General features: G+C 35.2%; 1 protein-coding gene across 1 annotated transcript in view; it reads right to left on the bottom strand.

Annotated features, from left to right (window-relative positions):
* Positions 1–25,889, bottom strand: part of LOC306643471 (E3 ubiquitin-protein ligase UBR5-like) — a 174,176-nt gene that overhangs the window by 5,652 nt on the left and 142,635 nt on the right. Inside the window, 21 exon segments of the mRNA XM_079109617.1 lie at positions 47–191; positions 1,206–1,319; positions 1,657–1,812; positions 3,384–3,468; positions 3,915–4,090; positions 5,982–6,042; positions 7,573–7,703; positions 8,953–9,097; positions 9,720–9,831; positions 11,180–11,423; positions 13,893–13,991; positions 14,095–14,215; positions 18,069–18,124; positions 18,126–18,290; positions 19,407–19,520; positions 19,608–19,780; positions 20,823–20,896; positions 21,367–21,597; positions 24,249–24,460; positions 24,626–24,894; positions 25,436–25,693. Coding sequence (XP_078965743.1) covers positions 47–191; positions 1,206–1,319; positions 1,657–1,812; positions 3,384–3,468; positions 3,915–4,090; positions 5,982–6,042; positions 7,573–7,703; positions 8,953–9,097; positions 9,720–9,831; positions 11,180–11,423; positions 13,893–13,991; positions 14,095–14,215; positions 18,069–18,124; positions 18,126–18,290; positions 19,407–19,520; positions 19,608–19,780; positions 20,823–20,896; positions 21,367–21,597; positions 24,249–24,460; positions 24,626–24,894; positions 25,436–25,693 — 3,141 coding nt within the window.

Below are 25,889 nucleotides of genomic sequence, written 5' to 3' on the forward strand. Positions count from 1 at the left end.
CTCTATATAGTTTATTCCTTAAGTAAACATTTACAGAAATTCCTACCTGATTCATCATTGAAAGAGGTGAAACTAATCAGCATTTGCACGTTAACTTCACCACAACCATTTACCAAAAGCCTAAAATCTTCTGCTGTTAAATCTTCTAATGAGTTTTTTGGAAGCACGTCTAGTAGACCTTTCCTCATTGCCTAGAGGATTTTAAAAATTATCCTTTGGTTACAATAAGTACTTTATTTTCCACATAGCCATGTTTGAACTGTTAAAAAGCCCAACACCTAATTTTCAGTCTTCTATAAGAATGTCACTTTCTATTTTAAACCAAAAAGAAAAAAAAAAAAGTTTTATTTTAATTTATTTACAGATTCAAAAGAGAGAAACGGGAGGAAAGACAAGTGAATAGGTCATAGATTTAAAAATACAAAGTAGTATCTTTAGACATTAACTGAAATTATTTTTTAAATTATTTTTATAATAACAAATAAGTTAGTCATTAAGAATAGCTTCAATTTGTCAAAAGGGCTATCTCCTGTCAGCATCCTAGATGATAATGACCAACATATTCAAACCAAAAATCTAGAGGGTAGTGAAGTCATGACTTAACCTGAACTCTGACAATATGACTCTAGAGATCAGAAATATGTGACGCTATCAGTAATAAATTTATACAAACATTTTACCCTGGAAATGGAAAGAGTTACCAAGGAGGCCTGATGTTGCTTTTTAGAAGGGCCTGTTGGGCTTGGCTGTTATCAAAGAACCTGGATTTTAAGGTGTCCCCTCTGTTACTTCAGACAATGAACCCCTGCTGTAAGAGTTTCCGTAGACTGTTTGTGCAAACAATGTGATTTAACATACCCTTTTCCCTAGGTAGCCTTCCTGAAGCAGACACACTACACAACACATTGGTGCACTTCAGTGCTGAGGAAGAGCTGTGGTGTGACAGCCCATGCAGAACGCTTTGGAAGTCTGCATCTGGATTCCTCCAGATTCTTCCTAATGGATGATCCTTTTCCCTAATTTTGCCATGGGTTCTTCTGCTAATAAGTACAACTGCCTGAGTCCTATTAATCCTTCTTACAGATCACCCAAAGCATGATAGGACCCTAAAAGAATTACATTTTAGCCCCACAAGCACACTTTCCAAGCTTTGATGAGACAAAAATAGTCATGATATGACTTAATGCAGAAAACAAAACACTTACATGTAATGGCTGTTCTGCAACTACCAACATTCTGTGTTCTGCATATTTCCGTACATACTCATACACATTCTGGGGAGTGACTGGTATGTTCACACCATTAGGAATGAGTTCAACCTGTGAAAAATTCAACAATGAGGACAATTTTATCAAAGTAACCTTAGTAAGTTCACAAAATATTTCTTAGAATTTTTAAATCTATAAGACAAGTCTTTATCCAACAAATATTTAAGTTTTGCAAACATTTAAGGCCTAAGTAAGTACAAAAATCCCCTTTTACGTCTTAACCTGTATCTGTAACTCCTAAACCATCTCTCTGTGTGTTCATCTCCAGCTATGCTCACTTCTTTCTCAGTGTGTGCACTTACCTCTCTGTTTCTAAACTGATTCTATAGGAAGCACAACAGATTAACCCAGTTATCTTGCCAGAATCAGAAAACTAAATATGCTTTACCTGTCCTCCACCTTCTTCTTTACACAGGTCAATTGCAAATGCCAAATCCATTGCTGAGAAAACAGCATCAGCATCTGAACTCTGAGAAGCAAGGATTAGTTGCCGCAAACTTTCATACATTACAGGATCAAAAAAGGCAAAATCATGCCAATTGACCTAAGAAAGTAATCATATGAAATTCAAATTATGAAAGAAACATCTTAATCTATTAGTAAATTATTACCTGTGATAAAGATAATAATTTGAAGATATACTGTAAAGAATTTCCCACTAAATATATGAAAACTACTTTGAAGAGGCAAAATTCAGAATGTCTTTGGCTCTGACAATACATTTCATTTACAAAGTATAAAAAGTGTTGGGGGGGTGTCAATAGCATAAAAGGAGAGGTGATGAAGTTTTAAAAATTTGATTTAAAAAGCTACCACTAGTTGGGTACCATATCACATGCCATAATCCTAGCTACTCAGGAGTCTGAGGCAGGAGGACTGTAAGTTCAAGACCTGCCTGGGCAACTTAGCAAGACCCTGTTTCAAAATTTTAAGAAAGGGCTGGGAATATAGCTCAGTGCTAGAGTGCTTGCCTAGAATATACAAAGCCCTGGGTTCCATCCCCAGTACTACAAAGAAAAATGAAAAGCCAGCACTATTCACTGAATACTGATTTTGTACAGCAACTGGTTCTGAACTAAATACACAAACATATATAACTAAATATGTTTGTTCTTGATAAAAACATAAAATACAGATTATCAAATCCAGTTGACAATCTGATGCTCAAAGAAATTCAGTAACTTGTACAACAAGGTCAAATTGCTGAGTTAAACTTGAATTTATGAGCTGTTCACTACACATTATTAAAAATTCAACATATTAACCTGCTGAGCTTTGAGTCTAGTTCTGTGCATCACATTTTAGCTAGAACACTAAGAACTTGATGGGGCCCAATTAAAAAGGGGGGGGATTGTGGGGCTGGGGATGTAGCTCAGTTGGTAGAGTGCTAGTCTTGCAAGCACAAGGCCATGGGTTCAATCCCCAGCCCTGCAAAAATAAAAAAAAAAAAAAAAAGGGGGGGGGGCACGCAGGGAGGATTATATATACACATAAACAAGTTTTTTTTTTTTTTTAAGTCAAAAGCTTCATAATTAGCATTACACATCAATTTTAAAGGGTTTCCCCTCTCCCTCCCTTCCTCCATCACAAAGAAATGTACAGGCTGTCAAACTATCAAAACACAAAACTGGCTAATTCTATCACCTGGAAATAAATAATAAGGATGTTGTACCGTTTCCTTATATTCTTTTGCACCACCTCCCATGTGAATCTTACATACATTTTTGAAATTGGAATGCTCTTTCAATACCATCATCCTCCACTGTACCTGCTACAGCTAATGATAGTGGATAAAATTTACTGGGTACTACTGTTTGCTGGTCATGATGCTGTTTCTTTGCCACTTTATACGTAAATATGCCAGAAGTGTCAGGTGATTTATCTGCAACAGGATCCAGGGTCCGTCAGACCCAAAGCTACCTTCATACCCACTCTACTATGCCATCTCCTCCATGTATAAAGACTTTACCTATATCATCATATATTTGAATACTATTTATAATGACAGTAAATGCTTTAGAATTAATAGTAAGTGAATGTTACAAAGTATGCTAGCATTTTATAAAAAGAACCTTTGTAATTGTAAAAGTAGTTATGTTCATCAAAATTACTTACTTTTCTACCAAGTAATACTTTAATTACATGTCTATTCAATGTGATGGGACACAGTTCATTCTGCAACAGACATAGTCCAAGAATCCTAAAAAGAAAAACAGAAAAATGTAAGATTTAAATTTAAAAGTACATTTAGAATACATAACTGCACACATATATATACAAGTGTTCACATAACTGAGAAATTTTCTATATCTTTATTTCTATCCACAATGCAATAGAACATAAGCCCAGTTTTAAAACTAATATATTATATATAGACCCAGTGGCACACACTTATAACCCTGGCTATTATGAACGATAGGCAGGAGGATCTTGTGTTTGACAGAGGTCAGCCCCACTGGAGGAGTGGGGGACTGACACACATTAATATTTTAGAAAATCTCATTAAACTGTAGTTTTTAAAAGAACTTAAGAGGCTGGGAATGTAGCTCAGTGGTGGAAAGCATATTTAGCATCCACAGGCCCTGGGTTCAATCCCCAGCATCCTTTCCTCCCCCCCCAAATTTAATAAGATGAGAGCTATTTTACCTGCCAATGTTCCTGAAACAATTCAACCTTGCTTCTGTGTTTTTGCCAGGCCTTGGAGTATAAAATCCTCTTTTTCCAGGTTGGTAAAACAAAGGGGCATTGTCATCACCATCATCTGTATCATCTAAGTCCATATCTACTACACTTCGACTAGAGCCGTGACGCTTTCGGTTTTCCTAATAACAGAATGCCACAGATTAAGCCCCAAGATTCATTTTTTAAAAATGAAATGTATTGATGCATGGCTATAACACCAGCACCTCAGGAGGCTGAGGCAGGAAGATCCAGAGTTCCAGGCCAGCTTCAGCAACTTAGTGAGACCAAATCTCAAAAAATAAAAAGGGCTGGTGGCTTAGTGGTTGAGCACCCCTGGGGGTTCAATCCTGTCCCCCTCCCCCCAAAAAGAGGTTTGGGGATGTAGATCAATGGTAGAGCACTTGCCCAGCAAGTATGAGGTCTTGGGGTCAATTCCAAATACCCCAAAAGAGAAAAAAGAAAAAGAAATGTATGAACTGGTTCTCTGAAATCATTCAAAGTCAAATCAGGAAGGCAGGCCAACAGTCATATTTAAATATGTGTAACAATATTAAAGGCAAAAATTCTTTTTTTCAGAACTGTGGTACATAAACATTACGTATATTAAGTCTTTAACATCTGTTATTTACATAAAAGTAACTTAATGAAACTCAGGTTAGCTTCTTTTACAAGAAGATATTTTCGCTAGATACAAAATTCTGGATTGAAAATTCTTTTGGCCTCTGTAGTTTCCAGTGAGAAATCTACTGTCTTTTAAGTCACTTTTTCCCTATACCTCAGACACCATTCTTTGGCTGCTTTAAAGACTATATCTTTGTTTTAATCACAGTAAATTATGATGTGTCTGGACATAGTTTTCTTTTTGTTTATCTGTTTGGAGTTCACTAACCTTCTCAAATCTGTAAACCTTCGCTTTATACCAAAATTATTCTCAGCCATTATCTTCAAATATTTTTTCTAAAGCAATTTCTTTCTCCTCTTTCTCTGAGTACTCCAAAGACATGAATGTTAGATCTTTTGATATTGTTCAAAAAGCCCTGAAACTATTCTTTGTTTTAAATCTTTTTTCTCTGTTATTCAGAAGCAATAGCTTCCATCTATCTTCAAGCTTACTCTGTTACATTCATTCTGCTTTTGAATACCTTAATAACATAATTTGTTTCAGGTATTATACTTTTGATTGTAAAAATTTATTTGGTTCCTTTAAACTTTTTATTTCCTGTATCTTTTCATTCATTATCTTATATAACATGAGATAAAGTTTTTGATAATTCCAACAAGTGGATCACCTCCCAGATGCCATCTATCAGTTCCTTTCCTGGGGAAAGTGGCCAGTCTTTCCTGGTTATTTATATGCTGAATATCTTAGAGCTTTTGAATATTTGTAGGTTGGGTATTTCAAATATCAAACTTTGAAAATGGGTTGTATTAAAATGATATGGAAGACTGGCTGGTCAGTGAAGGGGTGTAGTTAAGTAGTACAAGGGTTTCAATGGCAAGTTTTCAGTCTTTACTAAGGTGTTTGGGCATATCCTGCATATGTACCACTTGGTGTAGTTTGAGAGCTGGGCAGTGGTTTACACTTCAGTCTCAAAGTCTGTTTCCAGGTAAAATGAGGTAATAGTATCAGCTTTACTGTACATACACACGCAGACACACACAGATGGATTGATTGATTATAATGGGTTTGTTCCCCCTGGTTGGCACTGTAAGTTCTCTAGTAGCTTAAGAATAAAATACATGCAATGAAATATAACACGTCCTAAAGAGCCTCCCTTACTGTGGTATCACATGTATTCCTCACCTTTGGGGTCTTGGGGAATGAGTACTGAGATTCTATTCTGCCTCTCTCCTCTCTCTGCTGTTTAGTTCATTATATCTCATACATACATAACAGCCATAAAACTTCTCTATTTTATGTATTTTACTTATGAAAAAGGTTCCTTCCTACATCTTACTTTTCTCCCAATCTGAATTTCCTTATAATTTAAATTCAAATATCTATTAGCATATGAAGAATACATCTCTTACCTGTACCTTTTCTGAGGAGTCTAATAATCCAAGATCCAGAATACTATCGGCTCCATTTTCCCTAAAAATAAACAAAAACCTTTCACATTCCAGACAACTAAAACGTTTAAGGAGAACACATAATAGATTTCCAAAAATTCATCTATGAATTTAAGCTTTGAAGTTAACAAATATCCAGGACACCTACTTGTTCTAATGCAGTTCTGAGAATCAGAGACATCAATAATATGTATTTTAAAAACCTACTTGAGGCTACATGTATGAGTCAAGACAAGGGGCTAATGAAGGTAGCTGGAATTCAAGCTCAGAGCAAACATTGTAGAAATGCAAAACCAAGTTTAGGAAGCAATCATAGATAAGGACTCAAGTTCCACAGCATATTTAATAATTCTACAATACTACTAATAAATATATTGTTTGCTCCATAAAGCCTAGTGAAAGCATATTGTTAGTTTCACTTAATAAAAAATACTAATTTAGCAACATTTATATATGTGTATAAATATAATATACATACACATATATAAAAATTTTTTAAACAAAAAATGAACGTTCTTCTGAACTTTTTCTGAAATGGTTAAGCTATAACAATGCGTTGACAGTTCTGGAGACAAGGCAAAGGAATAAAGAAACAATACATAAAAGTCCAGAGATGCAAAGGAGTAGTAACAACAAATAAACAGATTCTACCAACAGTCTTTGGCCTGGACTATTCAAAAGCTTTGCAAGTGGCTGTTTCAGTTTGTGCTCAGCCTAATTGCCTAGATACCTGTAAAACTGTATCTAATCTCATTCCTCTTTCAAAACCATGATTATGAAGAAATAACAAAAATTTTTCAAGAGCTGGGGCTTGTAGCTCAATGGTAGACTTGTTTGCCTAGTAGGCATGATACCTGGGGTTCAATCCCCAGCAGCACAGAGATTTTCGTATAAAATAATCAAGTCTTCAAAACAGGGCTGGGGATGTGGCTCAGTGGTTGAGTGCCCCAGAATTCAATCCCTGGTACCAAAAAGTAAACAAATAAATAATCAAGTCTTCAAAGCTTCAAACTATTAGGCCCCGGATAGAAGCCACAGAATAAATATGGTACATGTTCCTACTATCACTTTCGTCATCTTGGGAAAAGAGAGATTAGTTAATTTAACTGATAAATATTTTTAGATTTCATATTAAAGCAAACAAATGTAAACTAGAAAGCAAAACCTGCATGAATTTCTAAGGTGAATCAGGGGACTAAAATAAATTTCATACTTATAGCAAGAAGTTAGTTGCTATACTTCAAGATTCTTTGAGTATAATATGACCTCTTGCCACAAGGGTATTCTGGTGCAGAATTTGAGATGTACTTCTTGGAAGCAATTCCTAAACATCAAGTATATAGAAAACCTTTAGAACCAAAATGACTAATAAAACACTACCATTCTAAAACATGAAAAATTCAGCTCTCTATGGATTCTAAGCCACCACTTTATAAAAATTATTAAAGTATTATACTTTATGGTATAAAGTTTAGGATATGGTGGCACACACATACTGAAAATAAAACAGCTGATGTTTAAACTGAAATGCCTTCCCAGTTGTACACATTACCGTCCATGTGCAATAATGAGTTCCATGGCCTCATCTACTCTTGCTCTCAGAGAATCTTCACTTGCTAGAAGGAGAAGCAGCTGAGCTGGGGATAATTCCAACAGCATGCCAGTAATTTTACTTGCAAATGCCTATAAATGATAAACAAATGTTACTTGCCTACTAAAACTGCTTGTCAAAATCTACAATCAAGGAGGGAAAAAAATCCAGTACTGCCCCAAAAAAAAAAAAAAAAACAAAAACAAAAAACAAAAAAAACTTGTGTGTGTGTTTTAAAGAAAAACAAGGAGGAGAAATGCAAGAAACTTGAATAAACACAAAAATCTCTTCTGACCTAGTAAGATTTTTTTATGAAACTGGAAGCTTAATTATAGATAATTTTGACTGGGAATGGATAGTGCATGCACTAGCACAGTCTTATTTGGGCTTGTTATAGTATTTGTATGAATAAATCTTTTTAGGTTTTTAAATTCCATGAATACATACACTCAATTTCCATTATTTTTTCTTCATCAGAGAGCCAAAAACATCTTTTTCATGTAGGGTAGGAAAAAAGAGATAAGGAGAAAAGTACTGTGGGAAGGAAAGGATGCTTATGTTAAAAGCTAAGGACTTACTGCAAGAAATATAAATGGCTTTCTCTGTTTTATTATTCTTTTGCTATAAAATATGTTCATATAATTATGCATAAAGTCATATAAAAAACAACTAGTTTATAGGTTGCATATTATATGAAAGAAATCTGACAGAACACTGAAAATAAAATCTCCCTGTAATATTTATCAGCAGTAAAATATTACAATGTGCTTCAGCTGCAGTTTGCTCATAGATAAAGCCTGTTTCAAAAAGTAACAATTTGTGCAAATAAGAATACAAATAAAAATATATATAGCTAATTCTTAGTCTCCTTAAATTTTATTTTTTTGATACTAGGGATTGAACCCAGGGGTGCTTAACCACTGAGCCACAGCCCCAACCCTTTTTATCTTTTATTTTGAGACAGGGTCTTGCTAAGTTGCTGAGGGCCCCTCTAAGAAGCTGAGGCTGTCCTTGAACTTGCAATTATCTTGCCTCAGCCTCCCAAATTTCTGAGATTAGAGGCATACACCTGCCCTCAGCTAATTCTTAAGCTCCAAGAAACTTGCTGGGTAGAATGGAGATAGTGTCCCAACACTGAATAGGTGGGGAAGCAAATTCAGGCTATATACAGTTAGCCTCCAGCAAACACTATTTCATTTATTTCCTAAACTTATATTGCAAAGCTAGTCTTCTATCATGTGATGGTCAGTAGTTGACAATTTTTCTTTTAAATGGCCATTTCAATTCAAAAACAAAAAAAGCCACAACCAGTTAAGAGTCACCTAAGTGCACATTACGTACTGGTTGCATTGCTTGCACACGGGGATAAAGCCTCTCCCCAAGTGCCTGCCGATGTGCTGGCAAAGGATCGGGATCATCACTAGGATTTCCTTCGGAGGCGGGTCTGAAGGGCCTTGTGTCAATGGAAAGTTGTCTTCGAAAATCTCTGTAAGAGGAAGAAAGCTTGAAACTATCAACACAATAAGTTAAAAAAAAAAAAAAAAAAAAAGCATACTATTTTTCCAGGTATGTTTAGGTATGTATACCTAAATACATGAAGGCTGGAAAATAAATATTATCTACATTTTGTCACTTGAAAATCTATAAATTTGCAATGTGTAATTTGATTCTAATGGGGTAGGATTTGCAAAGACCAGAAATCAAGAAATCATCTATAATCATAATTCCTGGAAATTTTGTGTCAGAGTAAAATGCAATCCATCTAACAAGATAAAAATCAAAGGATTTAAGTAGCATAATTTACCACAATTAAGATTTTAAGAGAACTACAGAAAGAATGATTAAAGGCAGTAAAAATGTCAAACAATTAGAAACTCAGGTGGACAAATTAATTTCAATTGCCTCTGGGTTTTTAAAGCAGAACTTTTTCTTAGCAATAAATGGTTAGATAATTTTTAGTTATTATGTTTATGCTTATGTCCAAATATTAAATATTAAAGCTCATTTTCTTAAAAAAAATAGTTCATAATTAAGAGTCTTTCCTTTATAAGACAACATTCAATTCATCCAAAATGCTGGCATTCAAAGAAAGATACAAAATTTCATACCTATCCCGGTCTCTCCGAGAACCTGCTCGCAAGCCACTACTCCTTCTCATTTCCCGTTCCCTTTCCCTTTCCCGGTCTCTCTCTCCTCTGTTCCTTAATCTCTGCATTAAACCTAGGAGAAAAGGTGAATATAGCTTACTCAGACAAATGCAAATGTGAATTTCAATCAATGCAAAGAAATAAGTCAAACACAAGAAGACATGACAGCTCAACACCATCTTCTTTTTAATTATCTGTGTTGCTAGAGCCTTTCTCCCACTCTCCCTTTGGTTTTGAGGGTTGCAGGTGATTGTACAGAATACACCTGGTACATCAAAGAAGTTCATTTCAGTATTTGTGAAATGTATTCTTCCCCTGGTCATGTCAAAGCTGTGAAATAAAATATAGCAACTACGGTTATGTTAATCTCACTAAAAATAATCCTGAGATTTCTTACATAATTAGTAATTTAAATATTTTCTCTATTCTTACTTTTTGGTGCTAAAGCATAAGGCCACCAGAACATTAGCCATTATTATTTTAAAATTTGTAACCCCAAGCTAGAATATGGTTTCCTAAGAGTACAAAAAAGGGCATTTCTAAAATGTTATGATGTCCAGGTTTCCATGTTCAAATCTGTTCAACTATTTTTATGTAAGACTATAGAAAGTCAAATGGTAAAGATGATGATGAAAAGCTAGGGAACTCTCCCCATTTTTTCATTCTTTGTCCTTTCAACAACTCAGTCTCCATGGTGGTGGTTTATAAAACCCTAGTGATAAACAGATAAAACCTAGGTGAAATTCAGAATTTTTTTGGTAATTTTTATAAATTAGTCTCCCTTGATTATTTTATCAGTCCACTTACAAGGCTAACAATTTTCTGCTATACTTGACGTGAATAAGCAGTTATCAATTCCTAAAGCTTTTGTAATTTACAGATTTTGTAAGTTTTCTAACTGTAATCTTAGGGTTGAGAGAGAAAGGAGAGAGGGAGAGAGGGAGGGAAGAACCTTTCTAAATTAAAACAGTGAGCTGTGGTGTCAGTTTATACTTGGTTGCAAGCTCCTTAACTCACTGGGAACTAAAAACAAGTTTGAAAATCATACTTTGAATAGCCTATCTAGGAAACTGCATTTTTTTCTCAAATATCTGTATCAATTAACACAGGGGGTAAAGGGAATACCAAGTGCTGTTTGCTCACTGAATCTTTATATCACCATATTTTTCACACCCACTCTGAACTCTCCAAACCAGTAACAACTGTTCAAACATAAACATCTTGCAAATGCAGCAGTAAATGAGCAAGTTGTTGTCAGTTCAAGTAGTTTAATTAAGATTAAGCTTTAACCTAGAATAAAATTATATGAAATTGTAAATGTACATTAAAATTCACCAAAGACATAAACATATGCATTATTATATAATATCACTATTTTGATGAACAATGAAATAATTTTTATGATGCTTGTCTGTACTTACTTGTGTGGGTACCTTTGTTGGCATTTTGGATACAATCTAGATTTGGCAATTTTTCATTTGACAAAAATGCCTGTGCAATGGCTGTATAAAAACTTCGTGCTACACCACTGCCCTCTCCTGGCTCGTCTTTAAATGTGACTTTTACTCTGTGGACAGCCATTGGAGTAGTTGCACATCTTCGGCCAAAATGATTGTTAAGCTGCCTCATAGTCTGCTGAATGAGGAGATCTCGGTCCCGATCAACCTATTAAAACATGCCAAAAAGTAGTAAATTCATCAATGGAAATCACTTTGAAGTTTTCTATGTAAAATCTGAAAACTGAATTTTACCCTTTTCTTGCTAGTTTAAAAACTTCAAGTACTGGGTTCTCAGAAGCTTACACATTCTAAAGCGAAGAAGAATGCCCCGCGTTAAATCAGGACAATGGAATTTAATTCAATTTGAACATTTTGTTTCAAAGACCTATTTTAAAAATCTACTGGAAAACAATTTGTTCTATTTTGGGATACACCAGGATAAATTCCAAGTGGATAAAAAATGTTTAAAAAATAAAAGTAAAATGAAAAAATGAAAAAACATGCACACCTTCTACCAAAAAGATACATATTCATTAACAACTGTACATCATCTAAAGATACATAAAGAATGTATTAAGCATTAAGAAAAAATTTTGTAGAATAGGCAAAATATATTGCATTCATACACACAAAAAAATAACTGATCCTGAATACCTAAGTTTTTTGGTGGGGGAGGGTATTAAGGGTTGGATCAAGGGGTGCTTTACCACTGAGCTACACCCCCAGTTCTTTTCATATTTTGAGAAAGGGTCTTGCTAAGTTTGTGAGGCTAGCATGAACTTGTGATATTCCTGCCTCAGCCTCCTGCATCTCTGGGATTATAGCCATGTACAACCATGTCATGCTAGGCCCCAAATAAGAAAAATCCAAATTGAAACTGCTAAAATATCATTTCTTACCTAATCATATTAGCCAAAATCTAAAACAACAAATTGTCAGCAAGACTATGGTGAGTCAGTCATTCTCATACTGACAGTAAGATGTATATCTCACTATGAAAAACTACTTGCCAATATCAGGGAAAATTATATATGCACATATCCTTGGACCCAGCAATTCTGTCTCAGACTCTACCTCATAGACACATTAGCAAAATAGAGAAACATACACATACACAAGGTGTTGATTATTCACTGCACTACATCTGGGATAGCAAAAAAACTGGAAAACAAACCCAAATGTCTAGTCGTAGGGGATTTGCTTAGAAACACTGGCAACAACCACAAAACATAGTACATTAAGCACGTGTAAAAGGTAAAAACATCTCTTTGTATAAAGCTTTGGCTTATCTCTGGATAAACTGTTACCTTGGGGGGGGGGTAAGAATAAAATGTGGGGGAAACTGAGTTAGGAACACACATTTTTTAAATGGGAGGAGTACTTTTAAAATGGCAAACAAGGATGGAAACTAGACATCTCTGAATATATCTTCTCATAAAGTTGACTTTGCAACATATATTTTACATAATCAATGTATATAATGTAAAATATAATTATATTAAACTTTTTACATTTATTTAATATTTTTTTAACCAAAAGAGAAGGCAATTCCTAAAACTGAAAGCAAAATGAAACAAAAGGGCCTGAATGTACAAAGCTGATAACTCACAATAACCCTAGCAGCTCAGGAGGCTGAGGCTGGAGGATTGCGAATTCAAAGCCCTCCTAGCAAAAGAAAGGTGCTAAGACACTCAGTGAGGCCCTATCTCCAAATAAAATACAAAATAGGGCTGTGGGTGTGGTTCAGTGGTCGAGTGACCCTGAGTTCAATCCCCAGTGCCACCCCAACCCCAATTTGTCTATCTCTATGTATGACTTAAGGACAAAACAACTACAAACTAAACTATTTTCAATAACCATTTGGTTGGTATTAGTGTAGATATTGTAATTCTAAGACTGCTATGTACACACTGTGGGGAAAAAAAAGGAAGTGAGTCATTTTATCCATGTTGTTGAGTATTGGATATTCCATTTGGGACAAAGGAGACAGATTTAACATCTAAGAGATGAAAATAACAAGCAAAACAACCTTGTGATTCTAAATCTTGAACCTGAACTGGGAGTATCAGTATAAATTCATGATGTGATTTTTCTTTTTCAGCTTGAGGTTGGACCTGGGGGTGCACTTCCTTACAAGTAAAGACCTTAGAACAATGACCAACCCAGTAGCAATGTGCAACTCAACCACCCATATGCAATCTCAAAATACAATTTTGTACTAAAAAGGACTCAGGGGCTTCTTGAAGAAATGGATGATTTAAGGTTTGTGACAGAAATGCACGTGAAACATATCAGAAAGTAAAAAAAAGAGACTATAAGGATAATGTTAAAAAAGACTCAAAATTAGTCAAAGAGGAGACAACTGGAACATCAATAAGAATAATCCCATTAGAATGAAAAACTCAAAAATGTTTAAATCTATGTGTGCATTAAAAAAAAACTGAACGCTCTTTGCTCATCTTTATAGGATTCTAAATTTGGTGATTATCACTTTTTAAATTTTTTTTCTCCATTTCTTTAAAATTTTGATTGTAAGTACATCTTCCTAAGTAAGATCTGTTTGTTGTTTTGGATATTTTAAAATTCATATAAATGGAGTTCTATAAATATAGTAAGAAAATCTAAATACCTTTACCTCTAGTGATAAATCTCTTGACTGCTGGTTTCTCAGTTTTTCCATTTCTCTACGGAATTTTGATTCTTTTACCTCAAAACCACCCAATTCAGTTAGGATCTTTAAAAAAAAAAAAAAAAAAGCAGGATGGGGGAATGACAATTATTTTCTGAAATATATTCTGATCAGGCAGAAAAGAATTTAAAATGCACAAAATACATACTGATCCAGGTTCTGCTCCAACATCTTCCATGAATACTCTGCCAAATAGTTCTAAAGAAAGACGCCAGCGTCCTAGGAGCATATCATGGGAAATTACCATTCCCATGAAGCTACACTGTGGCCTGTAAGAAATTTAAGCAGAAAGGGGAAATAATTTAACCAATACTAAAAATACTGGTCAAAATTTCTGGTTAACGAATTCATTCTATGAAGCTAATATCACCCTCATACCTAAACCAGGAAAAGACACATCAAGGAAAGAAAATTTTAGACCAATATCCTTGATGAATATAGATGCAAAGATCCTTAACAAACTATTGGCAAACCACATCCAAAAACGTTAAGAAAATTGTGCACCACGATCAAGTGGGGTTCATCCTTGGAATGCAAGGAAGGTTCAACATTTATAAATCAATAAACGTAATCCATCATGTCAATAGACTTAAGGATAAGAATCATATGGTTATTTCAATTGACACAGAAAAAGCGTTCGACAAAATACAACACCCCTTCATGCTCAAAACACTAGAAAAAATAGGGATAGTAGGAACATACCTGAACATTGTAAAGGCTATTTATGCTAAGCCCATGGCCAACATCATTCTTAATGGAGAAAAACTGAAACCATTCCCTTTAAAAACGGGATAAGACAGGGATGTCCTCTTTCACCACTTCTATTCAACATTGTCCTCGAAATTCTAGCCAGAGCAATTAGGCAGACCAAAGAAATTAAAGGGATACAAATAGGAAAAGAGGAACTTAAGCTGTCACTATTTGCGGATGACATGATTCTTATTTAGAGGATCCAAAAACCTCCTCCAGAAAACTTCTAGACCTCATCAATGAATTCAGCAAAATATCAGGCTATAAAATCAACACGCACAAATCTAAAGCATTTTTATACGCAAGCGACGAAACAGCTGAAAGGGAAATGAGGAAAACAATTCCATTTGCAATAGCCTCAAAAAAAATAAAATACTTGGGAATCAATCTAACCAAAGAGGTAAAAGAGCTCTACAATGAAAACTACAAAACATTGAAGAAAGAAATTAAGGAAGACCCTAGAAGATGGAAAGATCTCTCATGTTCTTGGATAGGCAGAATTAATATTGTCAAAATGGCCATACTACCAAAAGTGCTATACAGATTCAATGCAACTCCAATTAAAATCCCAATGATGTACCTTACAGAAATAGAGCAAGCAATCATGAAATTCATCTGGAAGAATAAGAAATCCAGAATAGCTAAAGCAATCCTTAGCAGGAAGAAAGAAACAGGGGGTATTGCAATACCAGAACTTCAACTCTACTACAAAGCAATAGTAACAAAAACGGCATGGTATTGGCACCAAAATAGACAGGTAGATCAATGGTACAGAATAGAGGACACAGACACAAACCCAAATAAATACAATTTTCTCATACTAGACAAAGGTGCCAAAAATATGCAATGGAGAAAAGATAGCCTCTTCAACAAATGGTGCTGGGAAAACTGGAAATCCATATGCAACAGAATGAAACTAAACCCCTATCTCTCACCCTGCACAAAAATCAACTCACAATGGATCAAGGACCTTGAAATCAGACCAGAGACCCTGCATCTTATAGAAGAAAAAGTAGGTCCAAATCTTCACCTTGTTGGCTTAGGATCAGACTTCCTTAACAGGACTCCCATAGCACAAGAAATAAAAGCTAGAATCAACCACTGGGATAGATTCAAACTAAATAGCTTTCTCTCAGCAAAGGAAACTATCAGCAATGCGAAGAGAGCCTACAGAGTGGGAGAATATCCTTGCCACTTATACTTCAAATAGAGCACTAATTTCCAGAATATATAAAGAACTCAAAAAGGTCTACACGAAGAATACAAATAATCCAATCAACGAATGGGCTAAGGATATGAACAGACACTTCACAGAAGAAGATCTACAAGCAATCAACAAACATATGAAAAAATGTTCACCATCTTTAGTAATAAGAGAAATGCAAATCAAAACTACACTAAGATTCCATCTCACCCCAATTAGAATGGCGATTATCAAGAATACAAGCAACAATAGGTGTTGGAGAGGATGTGGGGGAAAAGGTACACTCATACATTGCTGGTGGGGTTGCAAATTAGTGCAGCCACTCTGGAAAGCAGTGTGGAGATTCCTTAGAAAACTTGGAATGGACCTACCATTTGACCTAGCTATCCCACTCCTCGGCCTATACCCAAAGGACTTCAAATCAGCATACTACAGAGATACAGCCACATCAATGTTCAAGCGCTCAATTCACAATAGCCACACTGTGGAACCAACCTAGATGCCCTTCAATTGATGAATGGATAAAGAAGCTGTGGTATATATATACAATGGAATATTACTCGGCTATAAAGAATAATAAAATTATGGCATTTGCAGGCAAATGGATGAAATTGGAGAATATCATGCTAAGTGAGATAAGCCAATCTCAAAAATCCAAAAAGACAAATGATCTCACTGATAAGCAGATGATGACACATAATGGGGGGTGGTAGGGGGGCAAGAATGGAGGAAGGAGGGACTATATAGAGGGAAAAGAGGTGGGAGGGGTGGGGGAAGGAAAAAAATAACGGAATGACTCAAACATCATTACTCTATGTAAATGTATGAATATGCAAATGGTATGCTGTTACTCCATGTACAAACAGAAACAACATGTATCCCATTTGTTTACAATAAAATAAATTTAAAAAAAAAACTTCTGGTTAATATTAGTAATTTACTTGGTCTTTTACTATTCTGAGGTCTTAAGTATTTCAATTTACATTTTCTCTAATAGCATTTCCACAACTGCCTGTTCTTTATGTCCTCTATATATAGTAAAAAACATGGTCCCCAGGGTGCCTCCTATCTTCAACTTTCATTTTCCTCCTCTTCTTAAAGTCCAATGTCCATCTCCCTTTAGGTGATTCAGAGATCTCCCTCTAGATCAAACTTCCACAATAAACCAGAATTTTGATTTGTTAAATATATCCACATCAATGATGCTCAATTCAAACTCAACATGGCTACAATTCAATGTGAACTCAAGGCAATGACATTTTCTCCTGATTTTTTCCATTGTTACCATCTATTTCCCCTCTTGCACAGACTGGAAGCAAGTTTTCCTCCTGTTCCTCCAGAGTAATAAAAGTGCATCTTGAGTTTCTCTTCCTTTACAAGATTTCCTTTCCATCCCCAAAGCTCTACCTTAGCCCCCTTTTCCTCATTAACTGGAACTAAATAACAGCTTTCTAACTGGTCTTCCTTAGAGGACATTCTAATGCTCTCAGATCAAGCCACAACTGCCTCTAGGAAGACTGCGCCACTTCAGTCTCCGCACTGTCCTGTGCTTTATGGCTGTTAGACTATTTATATATAATGTATTTTGTTTCATTAGCCAGCTCATTAACTCCTTCTAAAAACTGATCTAATACCTTGTAACCAAAAACAGAGCATAGAGCCAAGTGTCAACAAATCATTTGGGGGTTTCCCATACTGACCTACAGAATACACTAACAAATTTTTATTGAATAAACAAAACCTACCTCATACTAGAATATCACATTCTGTGAACCATGCAAAGTAGCCCAAGTTAAGTATGAGTCATGTATCTAGAATATTCTACTTTTTCTAGTTATTAATATGTCCCCCTTAGCTGAGCTGTCGTTAACAAGTCTGTAACTGGCAATTTGATGTGTATATATATCTTATGTCTAATTACTAAACACTAAAAACAAGGTATTAGAAGTTCTTCAATGAAGTAAAAACAATGCCAATCAATGACAAAAGTCACAAACCCCCAAATTCAGAAAACTCAATTTTAATATCTAAATATTTGATAAACTAGAAAACCACAGGAAAAATTTAAGCATGTGCAGAATTAAATATATGAAATAAAACATTTCTAAACAAAAATTCTTAGAAGAATTTTAATAGCAACAATAGGAAAACTTTCACCTATCACGTACCTGAAGGATGTAAGAGGTGGTCCTTCACTTTCAGTAAGCCCGATTTCTGCTAGTAAAACTACTTTTTAATTGTGCAGCAAGATCATGAGCAGATGGCCCTGGTTTTGAACTCTCAGCTTCTTCTGCCAACATGTTCTGTTCTTCCCCTTCTTTTTTTTGCCGATTTTGCATGTTCATTACATTTTTCAGATTGGCAGCATAAGACATTTTAGTTGGAAGAACCTGTGAATTTTTACATTTCCAAGTTATACATTAAGAAAACTAATTAGATTTTGTTTCTAACTTAGGAAGACGCCACAGAAATCACATGAAAGTTAATTTTCTCTTTTTGGAACTTCGCCCACAAAGATATATCTATGTGATTCACCTGGCTGACCATCAATTCTAGGACCCAGTAGCCCCAGATAACTTTTGAAGGAATCTTTTAAATCTCTTGCACATTTTTAATATCTTTAGTGTTACATTCTCCTTTACCAACTTGGATAATTTTAAAATGCTATTCAACTACATTTCTTCTACATGTTACTACTTACTCAGGACAAACAGTGTAGTTTTAGGCTCTAAATTCAGAATTGTATCTATAAGTTAGATCTGCCACTTAAATAGTCATGTGACAACAGACATTCTCACGTGAAATCTATAATCTCCTCATACCTCCATTTCTTAACCATAAAATCAGGACAAAAATACTCCTACCCAACATGGTTATAAATATTGAGATACTGTCTAAGACCCAGAATTACTCAATAAATGCTACATATCATTAATGTGATCTTATTTATCTACATACTTTGTGTGTGTGTGTGTGTGTATTGAGAACTGCACCCAGGGACACTTACCACTGAGCTACATATTCGGCCCCTTTTATTTTGAGATGGGGTCTTGCTAAATTGTTGAGGCTAGCCTCAAACTCATGATCCTTCTACCATCAGCCTGGCAAGTCACTCAGACTATAGGCTTTGCCACCATGCCAGCTTATCTATATTCTTGATTCAAATTAATTTAGTAGGCTAAAGAAATGTTTAGGTCAAAAATATATATGCCCATATATATAAAATAAGCATATATATGTGAATATTAAATTTGCAAAAGAATGTGACAATAAACTCTGTGAAAGAAAACATAATAAAGTTACTATTTATGGATGAAGAGCCCTAATTACAAATTAGGCAAATTAATGACAGTGGTGAATGCCTTCTATTATGTTATAAGGCAGGAATTTCTGACACCTGTATTATTTAGGAAAATAAAATATTCTGAATTAATGCACTTTAAAAATCTAGACACTAGGACAAGTTCTTATTAACAAATATTATATTACACAGATTTTAATCTTACCTCAAGGCAATTTCTATCCATTGTAACCTCCATTAAGCATTTCCCACTACTGGCAGATGAAGAATAAAGACCCTGACTTGGACGGCCAAAAAGATCCTCTTTTCTAGCATTTGGCTGAAATTTTAATAGAAAATATTCTAGTTACATTTAACACTTAAAACAATGGCAGTTACAAAGAAACCTAAGAATAGTTTAATTCACCTGCAACAGATGTGGCTGATCAGCCAAGGGGATGGCTTCAGCCAGAGGCACTTCAAATGGATTTGGGGGTATGCACCCAAGGAAAGTCATTGAGTCTGAACGTCGGAAAAATGGATGGTTTTGGCCAGTCTCTGCAGGAAGAGAGTCATCGTCCTTATCATTCAGAGTAGCACCTAAGTATAAAAATAAAATGTTTTATTTAATAAAAATAATTATTAGGGAAGAGTAAAAAGACCATTAAACCTGTAGGATCCAAAATTCCTGATCTTATAAAATTACAATGAACTCAAAAACAAGTTAAGTCTGTAATTTTGATATTTTAAAGTTATAATTCAAAATGTAATAGTTCGATATGGTTACAATGATAAATTTTATGTATATCACAAAAATTTTTAAATGCAAAATAAAAAATTTAACAGTAACAAACACTGTTCCATTCTGTACTGGATAGTGGTTTCTCAGATCTTTCTCTTTGCCTATATACGACTAGATTCCTAAGCATATCAGGACCCAACTTACTGATGACTCCAAAAGGAAGAGATACCCAGGAGCTGAAATCTAAGCATTTGCTTACTACAGTAAGATAAACTGGGAGATATCTGGGCAACCCATGTATCCTGGCAGTAAGTCAGCACACTGGTACCAACTCTCCTTAATGAAAGAAAACTTGGGTAAGTCTTTGTGTGCTATGAAAACAGCAGTTAGCTATGGTAGGATTCTCAAAAAGTAGTAGTCAGGTGAGCTGTCTTTCCATAGGCTAAATATAAGTACTAGTTGAGAATAAGAAACTTCTCTCTGAAATAGTAATAAAAAACTATAAGTTAGCTATAGAAGATCCCCAAGGACTGTGATATTCAAACTTTTGAAAAAAGTTCTTTAGTTTATATTAACTGCTAAAAGTTTTGATAGAGGTTATTCTCATTTTCTTGACTAAATCTAGTAAAGTTAACATAAAACTGATAGATGTAAAAAAGATAAAGTAGGAAAAATATCCAATATTGAAAACTCTGTAACAGGTCTTTAATCCTTAATTATGAAATGTATATAATGCAAGGATGTGTAAAGAAAAATGGACAGAAGAGATAAGAAATGGGACATAGAGAAGAAAAGAGAAATTCCCACCCAGACAGAAAATAATGAAGTTAAAAAGCTTGAAGGGGAAATACTGAGGCAGCCATTTCTTGAAGTAGATTAGCAGATTTTCTGTGCACTAACTTTGATTGGTGTCATCATCATTTTCATGTTCTGAATCTTCATTATCAATACCCAGTTCCAAAAGTTCTCGTGTCCTTGAAAAAGACAAGTGAATCATTTTAAATGAAATTATTTGTGTAATCTGAACAGGAACAAAGGCAAAGGGAACCAAAAACAATAAAAACACTGAAGAGGTCAGTTTGGCATCTTTCTAACACTATGATATATTTTGGTACACCATTTCCCTCAGCCTAATGTATTACAATAACAAAAGCAGAAGCAAAAATCAGCCAAGAAATAGTGAGTACCTACACACCCTCTTAATAGAAAACAGAAGTACTCAGGCTGAACTATTTTAAGTATGAAGCTTGAATGCATTCTGAAGTTTCCCATTTTAAGTGAGGACCTGCAACAGAAAAAAGTTAGACTTTCCCACGTGAATGTTCCTATACTTTTTTCCTTTTGCACTGCTATTCTCCTTTACTCTGAAATCTGAGAATTCACCTGCAGAGACCACACCAAGCAAGTATTTCTTTAACCTGCCTCATAATAAATATGAATATACCTTTTACGTTCCAGTTGAGGAGTATCCAATGTTGTCTGCTGGTTCATTGCTTTAATCCAATATATAAGGGCTTGAAAAACATAGGCCACATGCTTCAGTGAGCAAACATCCAAAACCGGAAGAACATCAGAATGTTCATCATTATGAGACCGCATTAAAGAGAGAGCATAATTTAGGAAGTCTCCTCGAGCAGACATCATTCCTTGTCGGGCGCTAAGCAACGTGGCACGTCTACAGGGGGAAAAAGACAAGTTTACAAATGAACACAAATGTGAAATCTGCCACTATCATAAGTATGCAAAACTACAAATTCAGAATATTCATACTCATTAAGCCTATATTTCTGCTTTAGAAATATAATCACTGTGTAAACTTATAGTTCTATACTTATTGTATAGGAAAGGAATTCTAATATCCTTCAGCATAGCAGAAGGAACTTCTCTAAAAACAGGGGTTCTCAAACTCCAAGGTCCCCCAAAATCACCTGGAAGGATTAAACAGATAAGCTAGCCCTACCTCCATATTTTTAGAAGGTCTGGAGTAAGGCCCCAATATTTGCATTTCTAACGAGCTCCCAGATAAGATGAAAATGCTGTTGTAGGGACCATACTCTGGGACTAAATGCCTTGAAATGATACCAAAAGCATAAGAAACAAAAGAAAACACAGATAAACTGAACTTCACCAAAATTAAGAACTTCCGCATTTCAAAAGAATACCATCAAGAACAAGAAAAGATAATGCAGAGAATGGGACAAAAATTTTTGCAAAATCATACATTTGATAAGGAACTTATATCCAAAATATATAAAGAACTTAAATAACAACTTAAAAAAAAAAAGACATGAACCAATTAAAAAACTTGATGAAAGCTGGTACAGTGGTGCATGCCTGTAATCCCAGCAACTTGGGAGGCTCAAACAAAAGGATCATAAATTCAAAGTCAGCCTCAGCAACTTAGTGAGACCCTGTTTCAATAAAACATAGAAAGGGCTAGGATGTTGTTCCCTGTGTTCAATCTGCCGTACCAAAATAAGCCAAAACAAAACACAGAAAGCAAAACAAAACTGGTGAAAGATCTAAACAGACATTTCTCCAAATGGCCAATTAGCACATGAAAAGATGACCAACATCATTAGCCATCATTAAGAAATGTAAATCAAAACCAATTCAATGAGATACTATGTCTCATCCACTAGGATAGCTATAATAATAATAATAATAATAATAATAATAATAATAATAAAACAAGGGTTGGTAAAGACGCAGAGAAATATACCTAAGAGAACTGAAAATACATGTCCATATAAGAACCTATACACGAATGGGTATAAGAGCAATATAATGCTCAATAGCAAAAAGGCTGAAATAGTTCAAAATGCCCATCAAGTGATGAATAAACAAAATGTAATATCAATGAAATATAAGGAAGTACTATCACATTATGTTTAACTATTCATTATATTTCTTTCGTTGCTTATGCTTTTGGTATTCAGGAAGTAATATTTCCTAAAACTTCATTGATATCACATTATGTTTATCTATTCATCGGTTTCACCTAGTTTGCTAGGTGAAAGAAGCTACATATTATATGATTTCATAATATGAGATGTCTGGAATCTATACACATGGGAAGCAGGGTGGGGAGTTAAGGGGAAATGGAGAATCATCACTTATAGGTATGAGATTCCTTGCAGAAGAAAATATTTCTAAATTGATTGTGATGACAGTCACACAGCTCTGAAAAACCAATGAACTGTGCACTTTAAGTGAGTAAATTACACAGCATGTGATTTATATGGAAATAAAGCTGTGTGTGTTGTGTGTGTGTGTGAGAGAGAACATACAACACTGCCACCAAACAAGATCCATGAAGAATTCTGTGTTCTTTGGGTAATGACTAAAGCCTAAATGAAGACAAACCTTTTGATCTTTGTGGAGCAGGTTTACTAGGACAGAAAAGGTGCCACCTCCCAAATGTTTATCTCTAGTCCAAATACCTCTACCAAGCATTTAATTTTTCATACTAGGCATGTGTCCATTCCACTCTAGATTTTTCTGAAATTTTCCTGTTTTCCAGGATCAAAGTCTAAATAAAAATTCGGCCTCCGCCTACTCTTCTCTTCAAAAGGTCCTAAATTCTGTATGCATGATTTCAATGCTTCTCTCCCCTCCTTTGTGACCTTTACTCCCATACTTTGGTAATTAACCATTAACTCTCTTGCAGATTCCAACAATAGGTTTGTTTTCTAAACAGTCTCCTAGACCCTGGTTTTCCCTCACTTTATGATCCACCCTAACCAAACCCCTGGACTTTGACTTTAAGCACAGGCGCTTGCACCATAGGGCCCTGCTGTTCCTCCTGTGTCCAATGTTTGGCCTAATTCCTAGTCCTGAAAAGGGTCATATTATAATTGAATACAATGAACCTAACAAAAACATATAAAGATTTGTAATAATGATTCAACAGGCTAGGAAAGATAGGAAAAAATGTGAGTTAAGAATCTAAAAAGCAGCCTTGATAATTATGCACACTTTCCCTACCCTAAGTACAAAGTTCATTCACATTCAAAAAAAAAGTCTCTCCATGAATATATGCCTTGTAGAGGGGAGGTCTAGGTACAATAAGGCAAGGCTGTGAGACAACAACTTCAAAATGAAGCCTTTAGTACTAGACCCTGACAAAAATGGGCTTTTAAAAAGTAACTTAGACTTTAATTAACTTATTTTGCTTTAATTACACAATGAATTTTTTAAAAGTAATGTAAAGTATTTACCTTCTCCTTCATGGTAGGGTCAAATGTAATAATAGCAATCAAAAAGCTCTAACTTTCTAGGATGTAAGGACTGTCAACACACAAGTACATGTGAAGATTTTCATACCGTCTGCCTTCAAGGGTTCGTAAACTAGCCTCTTCTCGCGCAGTCATCCTCTCCCTTCGCGCTGAATTCTGAGAAGCGTGAAGAGGATGATTTGGATGTCCCGGATCACCAGCAGATGCTAATGCAGAACCATAACGTAATTGAGCTTCAGTAGAATCCATAATACTGACCATCCAGTTCCAAGTGGGAATAAGCTTTTCTTCTACATAGTTCTATGAAGACCAAACTAAAATAGTTAAAACTATCCAAATAGAGCTAAATTTGATGTAGTAGTAGTATGTCAACATTTAAACATTTGTGATATTAATTCCCATTATACTGGAATTCTCATAATTGACAGCCAAAAAAATTTGAGCAACTTTTCAATAGTTTCATACCTGTAAGTTTACTGCATCTTGGTAAGTCAATTTCACAGCTGCTGGAATCTGAGAGTATACTAGGTGATTATACTTAGGAATAAGGCCCATCAAGTCCGAGATTTGTCGGATGACAATGCTGTAAGCCCTGGCTAAACTGCTTGCAGATGTTAAGTAGCTGCTGGCATTGCTAGCTTCCAAAGCAGCTGCTGCAGCTGCAGCACTTGTACTGATGGTACCACTCCGGCGTAAATTTGAAGGATCAATATAAATCAAACCCGCGGAACTTGCTATAAGGAAAAAGGACAATGAGCAAATGTCAGTTGCTGACTGTGTTGCTCTGGCACTGTATATACTTATGTACATCTAAATGGTCAACTGCTAATAGCAAAAACCTTTTCCCAAACATACACTAATTTGAGGAGGGAAGTGTTAAGGAGAGCAAGAATTAAAATAATGTTCTCAACCAATGGTGATTTTATGCTTCCCTTCTCCTGGCGAAAGGGGGTATTTGGCAATGTCTGCAAACATTTTTGGTTATCACAACTGGGGGGAGATGAAAAAGGGGAAAGTGGGGTGAGAGGGTAGCTCCTGGAAGCTATTAGGTATAGGACTCAGATATCCTTTAATATCACTCAACAATAAAGAATTATCCAGAATAAGGTAAAAATAGTGCAAAGGTTGAGATACCTTGCTATAACCACATAAACTAATTTTTATATTTGAAATTCAACAGAACAATAAAACCTACCACAAAACTGTTTTTGAGATGAACATGCATAATTTAGGGAACTACTTAAACTCTTAGAAATACTGAGTTTTCAGACTTGCCTGCAGGTGTGGATGTACTGGACGGGGCTGTGCTGGCTGCTCGCTGATGCTGGGTGTTACGAACAGCCCACTGCATGGAACGGGGTGCTTGGGCAGCACCATTGGCATGGGAGCTATTCGTGGTTCTTTCTAAAGGTTCATCAAGCATAAAGGTCTCCTGCTCTATGTCGTCACTCTGACTACTGCTGCTATCAGAATCACTTGAGTCATTTGATTGAGAATCATCTTCAGAAAAAAAGGCAGGAACACTGCTCGCTCCTAAATTTTGTATTTTTAAAACCAAAATATTGTGAGTTTGGTGATAATTAAAATTACAATGTACCCCCTCAATCAGGAAAATATGCATATTAAGCACAATGCCAGGTTATATGCAATAGTCCACAAAACCCACCACTGAAAGAACTCTTTAACATTAATTTTTAAATTAGTCCATTATTTAAAAGCCAGAAAAGCT

Source organism: Sciurus vulgaris (assembly GCF_902686455.1).
Source record: "Sciurus vulgaris genome assembly, chromosome: 1".
Classification (NCBI taxonomy): domain Eukaryota; kingdom Metazoa; phylum Chordata; class Mammalia; order Rodentia; family Sciuridae; genus Sciurus; species Sciurus vulgaris.